The 18835-nt window shown below is 32.5% G+C and overlaps 1 protein-coding gene across 1 annotated transcript in view; it reads right to left on the bottom strand.

Moving 5' to 3' along the window:
- LOC110996574 (speract receptor) overlaps positions 1-18835 on the bottom strand; it is a 45962-nt gene that overhangs the window by 19519 nt on the left and 7608 nt on the right. Inside the window, exons 2-11 of the mRNA XM_045628967.1 lie at positions 17628-17760; positions 16391-16506; positions 12404-12511; positions 10359-10481; positions 9913-10114; positions 9185-9262; positions 6346-6590; positions 5303-5448; positions 1800-1917; positions 102-192 (exon numbers count right to left, since the gene is read on the bottom strand). Of these exons, the coding sequence (XP_045484923.1) occupies positions 102-192; positions 1800-1917; positions 5303-5448; positions 6346-6590; positions 9185-9262; positions 9913-10114; positions 10359-10481; positions 12404-12511; positions 16391-16506; positions 17628-17760 (1360 nt within the window). The remainder of the gene's footprint in view (positions 1-101; positions 193-1799; positions 1918-5302; positions 5449-6345; positions 6591-9184; positions 9263-9912; positions 10115-10358; positions 10482-12403; positions 12512-16390; positions 16507-17627; positions 17761-18835) is intronic.

Raw genomic sequence — 18835 nt, 5'->3', positions numbered from 1 at the left:
GTTCCTTTTATATATCTCAACATTTTATATAATTTAATTTCAGTTTTTTTTGTTTATTTGTAGACTTAGGCATTATAAAATCATTTATAAGATCTACTTACTAACGCATTTTTCACCACGAAACCCGCAGGGAGGTTCTGAGAGTGGCACTCTACCTCCAGGCCATTTCAGTTCTCGGTGGAGTCGTAATTCCTGTTAATATTAAATAAATTAGTATACACGAGAAAGTACTATAAACTTTTTGCTTGCTATATTTTATGAACTAATTACCATTATGCAGTTTTAATATACTAATAATTGGAATTGAAATTAATATTACATCATATGCCGCGGTGCCGTATTTTGTCACGATTTCGACTTCCAAATTTAAATAATAAACATATTCGAAACGCCGAAACCGCCAGCATATGAGCCAAGCTGAGCTACCATAGATAATTAATGTTCATGTAATGCCATAAAAATGGCGCGAATTCTTTTAAAATTACCATAAAAAAAATCTTTTTTATACACAATTTTTATGTGATCGATACAATCTCGTTAACAGTTTGTACAAAAGATGTGATGTGTGGTGAAGTGTGTGAAGAGTGTGTGATCGTTAGGGTCTAACAATTCAGTATCTATTTCTTAATCATTTGTTTTCTTTCTAATAGACAAGAAGGTTCACGTTCACACGTCGTCGATTTGGGTCTAAGGCATTCCGGTTTCTTCACGTTGTTTTACAAATACATTCCTGCACAGCCGTGATTCGAACGATTGACAAGGTTGATAGACTAGTTAAGTGTGGAGTTTATAGAAAAATATCTGCGTTGTTTCAAACTCATTTTAAACGTAAACAAAGCACCAAAAACACTTCGCTTGTGAAATAATGAAATTAAATAACGTGATATTTTTTGTCACAGCTTTGACTAGACGAAATTCCAGAGGGAAGAATGTCCATTTCGCACATTCCCACAAATATTTGTTTTAAGGGATCGACGATTAAACATTGCGAACATTCGTGAAAAATGAAAATTCTTTTATTTTTTTGCTTTCAATTACGTCTACAAATACTTTAATAGAAAACTTCATTAATTGCTATAACCTTTGACATGTATACATATTTATTACTAGTGTTTGATTGACTGCCCTAAAAATATGCTTCTCATCAACGTAATATGTGTAAATATATTGCTTACATAACACGGTTTCGAAGTTTGCATAAATTCAGTGGAGATGAATAGTAAACATGTGTACAACAGGTCTAGCGAAGGGAATTAAGATTATATTAATAATATAGTATATAATACGCTATTTATTCAGAGCCTGACGTATTCGGCATTAGACTGATTAATTTAAAAAAATCAGATAGACTTTAATCATAAAGTAGGTATCAACCTAAACCGCTATTTTACTATTAAATTTTGGCTTTCCAATTAGCAATCTAAAATTAGAAATGTAATATTTACATTTCTAATTTTAAATATTTAATGCAATGTAACATTTATATTTATTATAATTGTATTTCGGAAAAGACAGAAAACATATTATAGTGTAGATATATGTAGTATTATATTTGTTGCTCTGAACTTTAATACATATTTTGTTACATTGCAACGTAATCTGATTAAAATTTAATAAAAATGGTTTAAATCTTTAAACTTTAAATATTTGACGTTTTCTAAAATATGGAAAAAATATTTAATCACACACACACTTACGTTTTGCGTTGCGTTCATTCAGTCTCAACTTAAGAGTTACAGCAAATACAGGTAAACAATCGTACTCCTCTCTAGTATTCAATTTAACAATCAAATACTTACCGGAGACATTTTGTGGAAGACGCCAAGTGGATAGAGCCCTGGAGGCTTCGTGGGATCTACGGAAAGTAGAGTGTAGTTGCCCTCTGCGTCACCGTTCACATCCATGTGAACGGTGTACCTAAAAGATAGGTAATTGCTAACAAATTATTTCTATCATGGAATAAGAAGCTCATGTAATACGTATTTCCGGGTCTTTAGCACATACTAAGGGAAATTATGCATGTAATAAGGTTCTTTACTTTCTGGGCAAGTCAAGTGTAGATTAAAAGTATTTATTGCCTTCATTAGATTGAAGATAAAATTTAAAATTGTAAATCCTCAATCGATCGATAGGAGCTGAATATGTTCGTAGTTATACATACCGAAATTATGATAAAAAATACATGAAAATATGAGGTTTAATGTGTTTTTTTGCTTGGCAAGATTATTATAAGCTTCCTGCCACTAATCCACACAACAATTGGCAAGATTAACTTTACCTAAAAAAAATAACTTGCTGTGAACTGCGCTCGAGTTAATTCAGTCGCAGCATTATATAGCTCATATCTATCTTTTAGTTTAACAGTCATAGCCACCCATAGATACTTATTTTAGTGGTTTAATTGGGCGGCATTTAAGGGAGGATATACTTTTTTAAACAGTTGGAGGTATCTCCCAGGGAAAACCCTTACCGGGACTCCATTCCACAGTTCACTATCTGTTGTCTGTGTTAAACTAGTGTTTGAGCGTGCTATTCAACTCTGTGGTCCTGTATTCCAACGCTGGCTAGGGCTATCTGTACACTCCTAGATACGAATTTTCTCTTAGGTAAATTTGGCTTTACACAAAATTCGGTATAGTATATATAATTGTAAATCTACAAAGTTAGAGAACGGAAGACACCGTTTTACATGCTATGCATTTCAATTATTCCAGTGTCGTTGCAAAGAAAGAAATTTACGAGTGGGAGACCGATACTAGAACAGTTTAACTGAAAAACACTTTACGAATACTAATTAGCGCAAATGAGATGCGTAACAATATGGTTTTACTTTAACGCAATGTTTTATTTATTTTCACAGATGCTAACAAATTCTTAAATATGCATTTGACGGAATAACTACGGACAATAAACATTCAGAACCTGATATTTTTTTTTAACTTTTTCTTAAATAAATTGTTTGTTGGTCAAGATTTATTTTTTACTTTTATAGAAAATTAATGAACATTATGACATATACATAGTTAAATTAACTCCTTTTCGTTACAAGTTCTTAGGCAAACTATCTTCGCCTACAAATCACTATAATGACGTCATACACTGATATCTTCTATTAGTGCCTCTCCATTAGGTACTGGAGGCTGGCTTCAATCTCTTGAAGAGTATCTTGTCCAATGCCAGATGTAACAATTCTGCCGCTGTTGTAATACTTGTCCATCCCTGAACGTTGAGATGATTTCTTATTTCTACCAACACGCCGTTGGTATGATCATACTGGTGATCTTCTTGTTAGGTCGGAGCAGCACCTACTTTTACAAGTCTGTTCCATCTTTCTAACTCACCAAACACTCCGTTTATCTTTAGTCTCTATATATATATTTTTTAAATTTCTTTTTGTCTTAGATTATATAATTAAGATTGTGTCATCTCTTCATGCATGATCATCAATTGTTACACAGCCCCTTGTGGGCCTTCGTCTCCTCAACTACACTTCAGGATCGCAATCTATCTAGTGCTTCCCGCATCCTATTGTGAACCCCTATTGTTTTGAGGTCCTTGACAACTCCATCCCACCATCGCAGCCTCGGTCTACCGGGTTTTCTTTTGCCACCGGGTTGTGAGTATAGTAAGGACCATGCGGTTCTGTCGTTCGCCAGTCGGTGCACATGGTCCAGCACGTCCAGCACAGAAGCCTTTTGCACTTCGTAGGACGATGTTGGCGTCTAGGATGTTTTATATAGTTCTTAAGCATTTACAAATGTCAAAATGTCTATTGAATGTTTCGTATTCTCATATCTCTGAGAATCTAAATCAATAGGTTTTGTTCGAACCACTAAACTATTTGACACTTACCAAGTGGTACGGTAAATCCAGTCAACATTGATAGAAATTACTAAAACTAACTTATTGATTTCAATAATCGATTAAATATTCGATTCGAACGTCTATTGTTTGAAGATATTTAAAATTCGTTGCGCGATGTCCGACCACCGAATTCTTGAACCTGACCGGGTTAGAATCAGTCTGAATTACAAAATGTTGTATACAAATAAATACTCAAACAAGAATACTACTCCGCTATGGGAGCTTATAAGTATTATACTATAGTATTATATTAATATAATAATATGGTATAATGGGTATTGTATGTTTGTAACGAATAAACTTGAAAACTGGATCTATTTCAGCATTAATGATTCGTAAGTACTACGCTATTAATGAGTTAAAATATTTGAAAATCTAAAGATAGTCATAAACAACAGTCAAACATTGTGTATCTACTTAGTTTGCATTGTTTTTTATAACACTATGCACTTATTTTATTTTAGTATAGTAGTATTTTAGGTTCTAGATACATGATTTTCATAATCAAGTCAATGTACATACAAAATACTGTAAAAACTGTTTTAAAGCAGTAAGTATGGAGTTTCTTGTTCATTCTTCTCCATATGAAACTGCCGTTCTGAAGGGGCAACTAGAGTATTAACTTTTAAAAGTGCCTTTTTGATAGCCCTAATAGTTATACACAAATAGAAAACAAATAAGAAAACTTCGCTAATACTATATTTTCGTATAATATAATGAGAACCCTACCAATATAGTCTATATTAGAGGCCAAACATCTGTTAACCACATGAAAAATTAGTTCAACATGTTTTAAAAATAGTGATTTCCTATGAAAATTTGCTGTTGATTAAAACGATTATTAATAAAATGTCAAGTGAATTAAATTCCTGGTGAAACTATATTTTGGGTATGGTAATCGTGAATGATTATTAGTTTCAAGTTATTTAAATTTTCAATTACACGTTTAATACAATGGGTTTATAAAAGGACAGTTTTACGGGTAGATAACAAAAATTATCAAGGTTTTGTCCAAGTTTATAGAAATCGAATGTTTGCTTTGTAAATAGAAAACTAACTTTTTTTATCCATGAATAATGTTGACAAATGATATTTAATGTTATATGCAATATTTGTTTTGAATTTTATAAACAAAACATTTTATTCGTTAACTCTCTCAAATTTTATGTTTACCAGCTACTGTAATTCACTGATAAGTCAAATAAAAATATCTTTATTTATATAAAAGCGTAAATGCGTAAACATGTACACTTATGAACGTCAAGAAAAACAAATTAAATTAATTGTAAATTTACATTTTAATTTACATGAACAGATAGCTTCATCTATTAAGAATAACATACAAGCAAGCAACCATCTTACACCGGCTGCTTTCGGCTGCTGCCGGCTGCTACCGGCTTCTCTAATAATGAAGGCACTCAATACATAAATTACTTACCCCATAACACTCTTGTATGTGGTATTCCTCATGTAAGCAGCTAAAGCGCGACCATCTCGAGAACCTTCGCCCGTTCTAAGAGCTGTCACCAGGGCGCGAGCATATAACCACACAGCATCGTGCAACCAGGCTGCTTCTACTGGTATCTATATACAAAATTTAAATAATTATGAGTCTCCTTCGAAACAGCAAAGAAATTCTTTGTATACGGTAGGTTTGAGAAGAGGTCGTAAATTATTTTTTATTCTTGTAAGTGATAGCTCAATATTGTTTGGTTTCTGAAAAAATTTTTTTTTATTTAGAATTTAAAATACAATAAATATTTTTTATTGCATTATACCTATCTTATTATGACAAGAACGTTTCAGTTCTTTGAATTTATAAAGTGTTCCACTTAGTGGTTAAGACGTTTAAACCGTAAGTTCTGGGTACGATGCAAGAAATAATAATTGTCTGAAAGACAACGGAAGGCTGATCGCTGTATTTGCCGTATCCTATTTTTAGCATTATGGGATTCAAACATTTGATGAAGCTAATATATACGTACATAGAATGTCTGAGAACTAATTTTAATATTGCTTAGTTTCGAAAGAAATCTGATGCCAAAACCTTTGTTTATAAGATTTTTAATTAGTATTATTTAAAAAATTACGATAATTTAAATTCGATTAAAGTGCTAATCAACGTAGTAAAACATAGTTCTAATGACATAAACATACGCAAATTACCGTAATAGCCGCTTAATTTAGGTATTTGGGGCAGCAGTTATCATTAACAGCCTTCCGGTTCCAGTGTCTGATAACACAACGAACTATATTGATCAACACTTACCATGCGTAAGTCGTTAATTAGATAAGATATAGACATAATTGTATACAAGTACAAAGATTTGATGGGTATGAAGTGAAGTATCTTAAGAAGAAAGTTTGGTTAATGGTTAGTATAAATAAACAATTAAGAGGAAACAAAATTTAAAAATCATTGTTAAGCGATACTCACGTACGTAATACATTGTAATAAAGTAGTTATTTCATTGTACTCACCACTTTGCCTCCTCCCAAAGCCAATAAGGGATTAACGAAATTAAAAGGCGGCATCTGTAGACGCTTATTCACTTCCATAGCGAATGCTGGGTACGAGGGAGCAGGCGAAGGTGCCACAGCGAGATAAGACCGGAAAGCCTTAATCGTCCTCGCACTGGGTTCCTTCAGCAACGGACCCGCGAGATAACGAATGGCCTCTTCTGACTCGTATTTTTCGACATCTACTCCAATCGCTGCGTATTCGCCTAAAACATGTTTTGAATTAATGTTTCGAACAAAAAGTAACGCCAGCCAGTATACAAACGTATTTATTTTTTTATAAACCTTTCAAGCAAAAAGTTATTTTTTTTAATAATATTTCACTCTACTCCCCTGCCATCGTGTCTAGGGACTTTATCTATCAAGCAAAAAGGTTAACAACAGACAGTATTTAAAAGTACCTTTTATAAAACTTAAAGAAAAAATTAAATCCAGTATTGAAACGTATTCATTTTTTAATAAAACTTTTTTAACAAAAAGTTTAAATACCAGCCTGTATTTAAGCGTACTTTTATGAATATTTTAAACAAAAATGTCGTATTTAAACATGTTATTTTTTTTTATAAACCTTTCGAAGAAAAATTCCAGCAAGTATTTACACTGGAATTATACCACTACTGGAATATACTACATTCCTTAATAAGGTATCAGTTACCTTTCTCAAATATTATTTGGCCTCTCTACGCCTGTAAAGCCGTAATTATTATTAATTCGTTGCGAAAGGAATTGTTATACACTATATTTACCACTTAGCCATTAAATACACGAATATTTAGAGAGATACGATTTTATATATTGTTGAAAGAAAAAACTTTTCCTTTTGGCGAATTCTATTGAATCCTCACAAGCTCTGGGATTCACTTTCTGGCTCTATCTGTTTAGCTTGTTTTCTATCTACCTTGAATTCTCTACTATACAAGTATAAGTCAACATTGTATTCCTAACATAAATTTTTAATGATCATTATTACATAATTTTATTATTATTCGTGAGTCTTCTACAGTTTAAGATGTATGTTTTGTTTTATTTATGTTTTAGTATATATATTGTCTAGTTTTTGCACGTTTTCATTTTATTGGAAAAGATCACTTGAAATAGATATGGCCAACTTCATTATTTAAATATTATAGTTTGAAGAAGAATGTAGTAAATGCATAAATAAAAGTTTATCCCTCACATTATTCATAAAAAGGGTGTTGATTAAAATCTAAAGCTAACAAAATTTATTAATTCCACCAAGCTTCCGAACTTAACCAATTTAATAAACGTTATCATTTTCGCAAACAGCCGCCGCGCCGGTTTCTTTGTAAACAAAATGAACGTTTTCTGAATAATGTTTAAGTCATTTAATTTATTTAATTTTTTATTTATTTATAGACCTCAATATAAATACATTATATATAAAAAACAGTGGCGCTACAACCTTTTTAGGTCTGGCCTTGAGATTTTTCTGACTCACGATCTTTTGATAATCTAATAGGAAAATAGAGCTTTGGAGGACAATGTTGCGAATACCACTAAAGGAACAAATAATTCCACCCTCATCTAACTAAAGATCACCTATCTAAAGATATATCTTTGGCCAGGTCAGAAGAAATAGTCTCAACAAGCTATGGTAGAGAAGAATGATGACAGGAGAAGAAAGAAGATTGCACCCTCTTTGGTCTTACCAAATTAAGAGAATTATGGGAAGATGGGTCAATGCACTGAGATAAGCTGAAGATAAGGTGGAGGCAGCAATCCGACGTATCGGTTTAGGCTTTTCAAGACAGGCACAACCTTAGTAATGAAGACTATGATGAAAAAGAACGTAAGATTTTTGCGACTACCGTCAAATATCAAAATTTACATGAAACTAAAATAAATTTTCCAATTAAACCTATCAGGAATTACTGTATCGATGGAACTGAACGCTGTTGAAAAACAATTATTTTAGGCAGATTCGATTGGAGGACTTCATTTTATAATATACTAGCGACCCGCCCCGGCTAGCACGGGTGCAATGTTGATACTAAATACACTACAGAAAATCCGTGTGTGTATATAAAAATGTGGGTTATCCATAAGAGATAGACATATACCATCAACTCGTAGGGTTCAGCCTGCGTTTGCAATGTAAGCGGAAAAAATGTAATTATTTACGACATCACATTAGAAACCTCAAACATAACAGTACTTCTCCACTATTTAATGGATGTTATTATACATAACCTTCCTCTTGAATCACTTTATCTATTAAAAACCGCATCAAAATCCGTTGCGTAGTTTCAAAGATTTAAGCATACAAAGGGACATAGGGACAGAGAAAGCGACTTTGTTTTATATAATATGTAGTGATATTTTTACTGCAACGGTGACGTCATGTTAGTCGGTGTCACATAGTCGATGAGTTATAATTTTTAAGGAAGTAAAGCAATATTATAGCGGCGGTATCACTTAAGATCAGGTGAGCCTCCTGCCCGTTTGCCCCCTGTTCTATATTAAAAAAAATTCAAACTATTCAACGATGAGTTTTTATAGGTGAATGACCGATTTTTTTGACGTGATGTCGGAAAACTCGCTAATCTACGGTTTTATTACGGAAATAAAAGATTTAAACGTAGTAAAAATGCGTGCGCGCCCAGATATGGAGCTGATGAGAGCTGTTCTAATTATAAATAACGGTGATCATATTTTTTATAACTTTGACATGGGTTTTATGAAATATTTTTGTAAGATTTAGTAGCGCAGAAAGGACATATTTTATCTAATTTAAACAATGAAAATTTACGGGTTTAAAATTAATAACGGCATTTCTTACCAGCATCTAATAACTTCATGCTGTCCAAAGCCAACATTAACCCGATGTGATCATGATAGTAACCAATTGAGACGTAAACTGTAACAAAATTTAGTTTGTATTTTATCTTTTAATGTATTATATTTGAAAAACATTGTTTGACTATCTGTAATCGGATTCTATGACACTTGATAATGTAATGAACAAAACTAAATGAAACAAAATACTGACGCTACCTTTTAGCTCTGAGCTTCAGATTTCTGTATCTGTTTTGAGATCATTGATAGATACGCCGTCGATTTTTTCCATCTAAAGAAGGTCTCACCTCACGATGTTTTCCTTCACCTTACGAGTGTTATATACCCATATTGACAGAATCATTGGTGGACTACCGGGGTTTGAACGTTGATCTGAGAGATGAGTCGGGCTAAAGGCACTAGGTTAACACTGTTCACTGAAGAACTTATAATGCATGCAAAATCTATGCTTTCGTGCTGGCAACAGATGTTACACAGAACTTACGTATAGTTTACTTGATACCTAAGAAACTATCTGGCAAAATTTTGTAGAATATATGTATTAATTCATTATAACAAATACTTTACAGGAATTAGAAACCCTTTTAAGTAAAAATACCTGTGTCAGGGTTCCCGCCTCTTCAATAACCAACCTGATAGTTAATTTCATAATAAAGTTGGAATTTTATTTTGTTTTCCAATTGCAACTTTTATCAAAATTGTTTAACTTACTTCTTGTATCCTTGTATGTCTCGCGGACGATGTCCAAGAATGGGTTTCGTGAGAAGTTCTCTCGCCTATTTTCGTAATAATAAGGCTGTCGATACACTTGTACAGTACGGATGGCGATTTTCTCCTCATTAGCTGCTGTTATTATCGCGTGGGCCAGGCGGGAAAAGTCATGATTTGGTGCCTTTAGGTAGACGACCGCTATCTGATTGAAAGCCTTTATTTAATTTCGACGTACAAATACAATCGTTATTATTATTCATAAATTTACCTCTTATGCTATAAAAACTTATTAATAATTTTTACGGATAAAATAAGGATAAAGTGTTATATATATGCTATGGTACAAATTAAAAGATAATATTTTTATAGTTTCACGGAGATCAAGCATATATTTACAGCTGATATAATTACTTCTTAAAGATAAATAGAAATAATATAACTTTTACATGCATGAAATTAAAATGCGTCAGCACCGCAACCACAGAGCGGGAAATGTCGATGTCCGAAGGTTTTGTTCTCGCGAAAGTTGAGTATACCCGTTTGTTAGAGCTCGCTACGTCTCGACAGTACTGTAAAAGAAATACAATAATTTACACGTGACAGATTATTAAATATTTCATTAAATGATAATGTATGTATTTCTGTAATAAAAAAATAAAAAAATATGTTAGAAAACACAATAATAAACAGAAATCACCAAAAATCACGATATCATCATAATTTCTCTTCGATAGTTAATTTCATAAGCAATGTTTCTGTATTTGACATTCGATTGTGGCGCTAAAGTAAGTAATTCGCCCTAATTCGTATTGTCTATGCTATACACAGATCACATATTTTTTAATGTTTACAGATTACATAAAAAGAATACGTTTCCTGTGATGTTCTTTTATTTTTATGCGACTTATAAAATATCATATGTAGAAATTCTGCATGCTAAAAAGAATGATTGAAAACGGTAAAACTGCTCCACGACGTACGCGTGGATTACTAAAATACACAAGCTATATATTTTAAGTTAAAAGCTCCAGGAATAACATGATTAACTATAATCTGATTTCTCAAGCAAGTTATCCGTGAGCGTTAAGTACATTAGTAACTCTCCTTGTTATTTTATAAAATAAACCATAGACATACAATTAGCAAACACATGTTTGGAATATTCAAATTTAAAGCTATAGAATAATTTTGCCTAACAAAAGAAAATAATTGACACTGAAATGATGATATTTTCTATGGTTCATTGACCTTAGTCTATAAGCACGTATGTGTAGTTATAGTTTATCCCCTTCAGTTCTTTATATAACTTTATATAATCTTTAACATGCACTAGTTCTGTCAATATAGAATGTACGAAATAAAACCATAATAATGAATTATTTGTCTGTGTGTTAATCTACTATGCCTGTGTTATATTTACCAGGCTCTAAAACTACTGGACGGATTTAAATAATTCTAGATTCACATTTAGAATCCTGCATTATTATTTATAAACTTAGGCTGTAAAATGTTAAAAAAAATAAGAATCTGTATGAAAACTTTTATTTTTTTTGACCCAAAATGTGAAATAAAAACTCAAATAAAAATCCCTATATCGCGTACGCTGCGGAAACTATGATAAATAATGCATAGTGATGTACTACACGTACATTACATTTATAGAAAACCAATGTCTACATGAAAATCCAGAGATACTATATGATTATTATATATTTAATCAAAATCTTCCGTGCCATGCCGGGACTGAGCGCGACTCCTATTTAAATGGTAAATATAAATCATAGATGTATGATGTTATCATTCTTGTTAGAGTAACTAGTTGGTTTTTAAAATGCGTTTGGAAAATAAAGATAAAAGACTGTTTTCTTATTTATAGTCCATAACTTAAGATCAATTGAAGGATTATAAAAATCTATGATATCTTATTAAATAAACTTTCTTGAGATTATTGTCGTCTATTAAAGGCAATGTATCAAATTCTGTCTGTATTAATATTATTTAATTAGGTTATATAAAAAATTTTAAACTCCTTAATATACTTGTCATCAGAAAACGGCGAGGGTATATATAAAAACCCATATATAAAAACTTATTTGAATTTGATGAAACTTTCACTAATGACTGGATTCCCAGAAATAAGTATGTAGTTATTTTCCGAGAAATAATATATGCAGAGAATTCGACCCAAATTTAATTTAAATAGGTGTTATGGATATATTTGGTAATGAGCAGAAAAAAAGAATTAAAAGAAGTGTTGAGTGCCTATCTGTTGTATTTTGTAAATATTTTATTTTATTTTTTGTACCAATTGTGTTTGCCAAAATTGTCATATAATATCTATACTATAAACTTTCCCACGAGATCGGTACGCGAATGAAACCGCGTGGCATTGCTCGTTTAAGATAAAAGTATTTGTAACATATACAGTATATTATGTATGATATGTTAAATTTTAATAAATAAATATAAGTCATTTGTCAAAATAACATACATAGCTTATCATGGGTAGGTTGAAGGCTGCCGCCATTCGTCCCTCATGTACACACGTCTCTTGCGGACCGATGAAGGCCGATACATTAGCTGCCCATAGCGCTGCAACCTGGAACACAATTAATGGATAAATGGTCCGTCCATAGATAAAAATATAGAACAAGGTGCAAACGGGCAGGAGGCTCAGGAGGATGTTAAGTGCCGCCACCCATTGACACACATAGTATGAAGGCTTGCAACTACGTTTCCGGCAAAATTGGTTCGCTCTTCTCGAAGGAAAAGTCGAATTAGTTATCTGATGTTAAGTAGTATTGCCACTCTTGAATATTCGCAATGCAAGAAGTTTTCGTTGCTTTTTTCTAGAAAGACCTTAAGAAGAATTATCGATTTACTTTAAATAACCATATAAGTGACAACATGATCGATTTCAGTAAAAAATCTAAGACAATTGTCAACTTAAACTCAAACTAAAAACTTGAATCATTTGGCTCCCCGGTCATCTAGACCTGTCCACGGACTAAGGATCTATGCTTCAATATACACAAAACTACACCTTGAATTGACAGCCTCCTCCTTCGATATAAATTACCTACAATGAAGTGATTCGTTGAGGTAACATAAACAAAACCTCTACAGACTGATACCAATTTAATGTAATTAAGATAGGATTTTACATTTAATTAAGGGGTGTTGTTTATTCAATTTTTTTAAAGAAACACACGATTCTATTCGTTGTCTTCTCCTGTTCATTCTCCGAGCGTGGCTATAACTGAAGTATCAAAAAGCGATTTTATAGGTACTACTCGAATGTATTTTTAATGCATATTTGACATTACCTCAACAACAGTTTGTACAACAAAAAACTCAAGGGTTTTTCACAAGAATTCATCACTGCCTCTTCATTAGGCATGCGGCCTGCGAGTGTAGGAACGTAGGAGAAACACTTCCTTCACACCGAATAAGTTCTTAGAATAATTATAATTAGCCATATTAGTCGATCAAGCAAAAAGTTAAGTGTAGGTTGTTGTGTCTTAAATTGCAAATTACTAGAGCTATTATTCAACTGTCTGTTGGCGTTTCCTCTGTAATGAATAGCCATCACAAGCAGGCTTCGAAGACAGATTACCTAATATCTAACGCGTATTAATTATAGTATACGTATGAAGCTTGATGTGAAAGGCGTTATTTCATATCTTAATTAGGAGTTTCGCTATGATGTACGATTATGGAACTAATTCCTCTTAGCTAGCTATCAATCCCATTGATGTTTGACAGTGATTAATACTGTTTTGTTTTGGTCTATTAAAATCAGTGGTGCTACATTACATAGAACCTTTTGAGGTCTGCGCCTCAGTGTGCTGTATCTGTTTCATGATCATTTGTCATAGGCAAATGACATCCTATGCCACACTGTGGTTTGAGGCAAGCTGATTCCTCGCTATGTTTTCCTTCACCGTTTGAGCAAATATTAAATACGCACATAAAAACAAAGCCCAATGGTGTATCGTCGGGGATCGAACCTACGACCAAAGGGCTGAAGCCAACTCTGCCTTAATATATATAGTATATATTAGATGTCACATAATTAAATTAAATACAATGGCTAAACGAAACACGTCCACACCATTTTGCATCTTATGTTCGTCACATTTTTTATAAGCAAGAAGTGTTTTTACAATGACATAAAAAATAACATCGAATTAAGAAATCATCGTTATTTTGATTTATTTGAACGAAAGGAATTAAAAGCAATATATCACTCTAATAGGGTTAAAAGGGAAGTTGATTATTAAAACGTGGTTATCACATTTATTTATTTAAAATGTTTGTTTATGAAAGTGTGTACTTTATAGCCAGCATGCGTTTCGCAAAGTGCGTTTTTTTATTCATTGAGCTGTGTTCCGATATGACTTAAAATAAATCTAATAACGCTATTAAATATGCCATTACGTATTTGCGATGTGAAACGGAAATAAAAAAGCAATTTTAAATAAATATAAAGTCTAAGTGAATTAAAGTTATACTCTTTCAATGGCTTGAACGCGTTCTGCGTTACGATGGCGTCCATTACTGGGTCATTGCGTTGCTGTTGAATTATTTCTGGAGTGCCGAGTTCTGCGTGATGTGAATGACTCCTGTACTGTACAAATTACACCTGCCCAAAGACGTGGGCAAACAAATGGTACTTCAAGTTTGTTAGAAAAATATTTCCTTTAAAAGAATGAAGAGTTTGTTTTCAAATATATCAAAATTAAATAACCGTGTAGATTTTTAATGCTAATGTAAATATAAAATATAATGAAATGAAATAAATAAATAAACGAGTTTGTTTTATTTATAAACAAAAATATAACATTTGGGTACGAATACCGGTTATTTGTCGCCCTATTATTTTATTACTATTTATTATATAAATCCATCAACATTCGTTGCAGTTAATAGCCTAAACAATAAAAACTATTTTCTTAAGCCCCTATTTCCCGTGGTAACTATATGTAACCAGCTGTCGTGTGGCGAGCCTTCGATATAGCCTTTAAAAGAGCATACCGTCCCATGTCCGTGCAACAGACACAGTAAAAGAAGAATCTATTGACACTGTGATCATAAATTAAGATGAGATAAGCTCCACACTTGGCGGTTTGTCCCGCATGTAATGAAAAACATCGTTAATAAACTAATTAAAGGCATATAGAATAAATCCCGTGACTAGGGTTTCTAAAAAAATTGTTTTATGATAGTCCTATTAATCTCGACCAATATGTTATATTAGTTCGGGTGTATTTTTATCGCAATAAATATAGAGTTCTTGGTTTTATGACGTAATAATAAAGTGGCGAACCTTCCGCTTTGTTCTGGAGCCAATAAAATTTACGCTCCAGTGGGTAAAACTATTTTATAGGGACTACGTGTGTATCGTTTTACGAATAAGTATTGTCAATGTTTCCTTTTGGATTTCGTCTGTTTCACTATATCAAATTCACTATGTAAATTATGTAAATATATTTGAATGTAATTTTGTTTTGGTACACTGCGACCTGTCCCGGCTTCGCACGGTTGAACAGTTATTTTTTAAATATTTTTCTAGATATGTTCTTTAAAATTCTGGAAGTTTTTTTGTATTATCACGAGTCGTTTACGCAGCGCGTGCGATGAAGATATTTTATAGGTATTTTATGACACCTTGGGTAATATTATTGTAATTTCAGTAGTATTTTTTATTGCAATATATATTAATCAGTGATAAAGTAGCATTTCAATGGTGAAATAATTTTTAAAATCGGTCCAGTACTTTTTGAGTCACAAACATACTTACATAAAAGTATTTCCTCTTTATAATAGGTATATTAAGGTACTAGGTATATATTAAGGATTAAGTATGTGTGTATTGTTATTATTACGATTTAGGTTAACTGTATATTTATGTATTGAAAGTAAATATAAATATTACAACAATTTTGTTTATTGGTTCACAACATAACAATGTCTGTCTGAAAAAAAAATATTTAAAACTTTTACTGACGTCTGTAAGTATTAGGTATTTTAATTTTTCATCGCAACGTTGATGACAATAATTACAACCCATAAATTTATATACCACAAAAAGCTAAGGAATGTCAAAAATTTAAAATTGGCCAAATTGATAATTGTTTCTTGAAAGTATCATATCATTGCCGCTCATTAGGTACCTATCTAAATGTCTTTCACTCAGAGAGTTTATTTTTTTCATATAAACTTCAAACTTTAAATATTTTAAATAATTGTACATTTCTCTGGAATATTATGGTTTTTTACTGACTTTATGATTAATAGTAAAATCGCGTTGATAACCGTTTAAGTGTTCTTTGTACTACAGGTTCTACATTTTAATATACACAACAAGTTTGTTAATTCGATTATACCTCGCTAGTCGCTCATATACCTACTTAGCTAATATCACTGCCCGAGGAACGTTCAGGAACTGATGAAATACCAGTTAATTCTCGTATACCTGCTTTATAGAGACTTCTTCCTGTCCAAATGTTTCGGCCACTACGAAGTCTAAAGAATGCCCCATTGGCCCAAGGAGTTTTTCATTGACTTCTTCAATGGCCATAGGTATTGCACCTGTATACAAATTTAAAATTAATAATATTAGGATTTTAGACAAAACGTACTGTTAAAAATAGTTTTGAATAAAAGACAGTGCGAAGATACTTTTTCAATACACATAGACATGATACTTTTTCAATACATATACACACACACATATAGAAATTCAATATTCAGCTGTGAAATCTCGTCATAATATCAACTTGGCTTTCATTGTTTAATTACTTTTTTATCATTTCTTGGCTTGGCTTGCCTCACTTACAATATTGTATTTTCATTGTACTGATATTAAACTGGGAGAATTCAATCATGTTTGTTTCAAGATATCCGCCATTTTTTTTAATCCATCTGCAATCAGCCTCTTGGCTTTTAACAAATTTAATTTGAAATTATGGCTATTAGGGAATGCAAATTCAATATTTTTTTATTCCCTTCGTATTTCAACTATCAGACTGCGGAAAGTTTTGCCTCTTCAGCGAATACACACTGTCCTGGCCTGAACCTAAGGGGCTGACGTGTTGCTGAAGTCTCATTTTGTATCCGCCATTTAAAAATATAAAATAGTGAAATAAGCAATAATTAATACAACATAAATTAGCTTCATTGCATAATTAATTTACAACCATAGACGCCGATTAGGCACCATTGTTGAAATTTGAACCTAATTCCATTTTTGAAAAAGTATCGTAATCAAATTCGCAAACAGGTTACTTAGCAATTCCAAGAAGTGAAATACTAAACATGTTAAACATATTTGCATTTCGAATGCCAAGTTTTAATTTGTGGTATTAAATTAATTCAATGAGAGGTTGCTTTATTCGAAAGTAAGATCAAAGTAAGATCAAAACAAACCGTTTCAGCTACTACAAATTTAATTCTCACTTTGGCGCATTGAGAGCATCCTGTTATATTGTCTGGAATTTTTTTACTTAAGTGCTAGCTAATTGAAATAACTTTCGTTAAGTATATGTGCCTAAAGTCGGCAAACGGTTATATATTTATTTATAAGCTGTCCTTCGACAAATGCTTCAATATTTCACTAATATTTTCCACGTAGGTCAGTCATACGTTGATGTTTTTTGAATTTTTATGATTTTGATGTATTTTTATGATTTTGATGTATTTTTATGATTTACCTGAAATGACCCTGCCTGGTCTTGGGTAGTTCATATCTCCAGGCCGTCGCTGTGACCCTGTGATGTAGCCCAACGTGAACGTTTCTCCATACGAATGATTTACGGCCAAAGTCAGTAGGCATAAACAGCGAGTCTGTAAAAAAATCTAAATTAATAGGGCAAGAGAAACAGAGCAGAAAGGATACGGCTTACTACAATATTGGTTTGTTTGTATACCCATTGATAGTTGCCAATTAAAAAAAAAACTTAGAACAACGTATCAATAAATAAACCGGTATTAAATTATTAGCACAGATAACACTGTAAAAAATACCAACCAACGATACATCCATGAATAAATAAGAATACAAACTTTAAAATTCGAATTTCAAATTATCAGATGACAGCATTCCCAACCCTAGACCAATATTTATTTTCAGTCAAATCGAAGGCAAGTTTATTTTTCGATTCCACCGACTTTCATTTACTTTTCAGACAATGGAAGGTAATAAAACGTGTGGAGAATTGTCGACTCGAAATTGTAATTTTAAAACTAGTCGGATCTTCCGTACACGTGCGACTAACATTTCTCCGATATTGCTCATAAAGTACTTTGAAGTGTTGCGAGTGTTTACTTTTTTCCGATCTTCGGTAATGGAATTTGTATAAATCAATCAACACATGATCTCTTGTCTTAAAATAAAAATGTTATGGGTGTCGTTCTAAAAAATGTTTCACTATAATGTTCTACATTTCGTTACTGGAACATTTTCATAGCATACATTTTCTTATAATTCGATGGAGCCGGCTGCACGCACGAAAAAACGAGACGCATGCGGCGTTACCTCGATTTTGGCGTATGCGGCGTTACATCGCTCTGAGGCGTTCCACTTAAGGCTTGAAGTGCAAGCGAGAGCACGGAACGAGCGACAAAGAGGCACAATCAGCATCCGCGTTCGGAAGCGTTCTACATATTATGCTATATAACGTAGCTATATTTCCATAGCTTCTAGCTTTACGCTGAACCCACATGAGAAACAGGGTTTTAGTTTTTGAAAGTTTATATACATCTGCATTAATTAAAGCTACAAAACTTGCATGAAAACGCTAATCTCAGGAATTATATATTAATTTTTTTTTGTATCGGACAGTACATTTATTGGATGCTTAACGCTAAGACGACACTGTGAACATAAACAGCTAGTACGTATTCAAGGATCCAGAATATG

Source organism: Pieris rapae, chromosome 7 (genome assembly GCF_905147795.1).
Source record: "Pieris rapae chromosome 7, ilPieRapa1.1, whole genome shotgun sequence".
Classification (NCBI taxonomy): Eukaryota; Metazoa; Arthropoda; class Insecta; order Lepidoptera; family Pieridae; genus Pieris; species Pieris rapae.
This window is presented reverse-complemented; position numbering and strand designations above follow the sequence as displayed.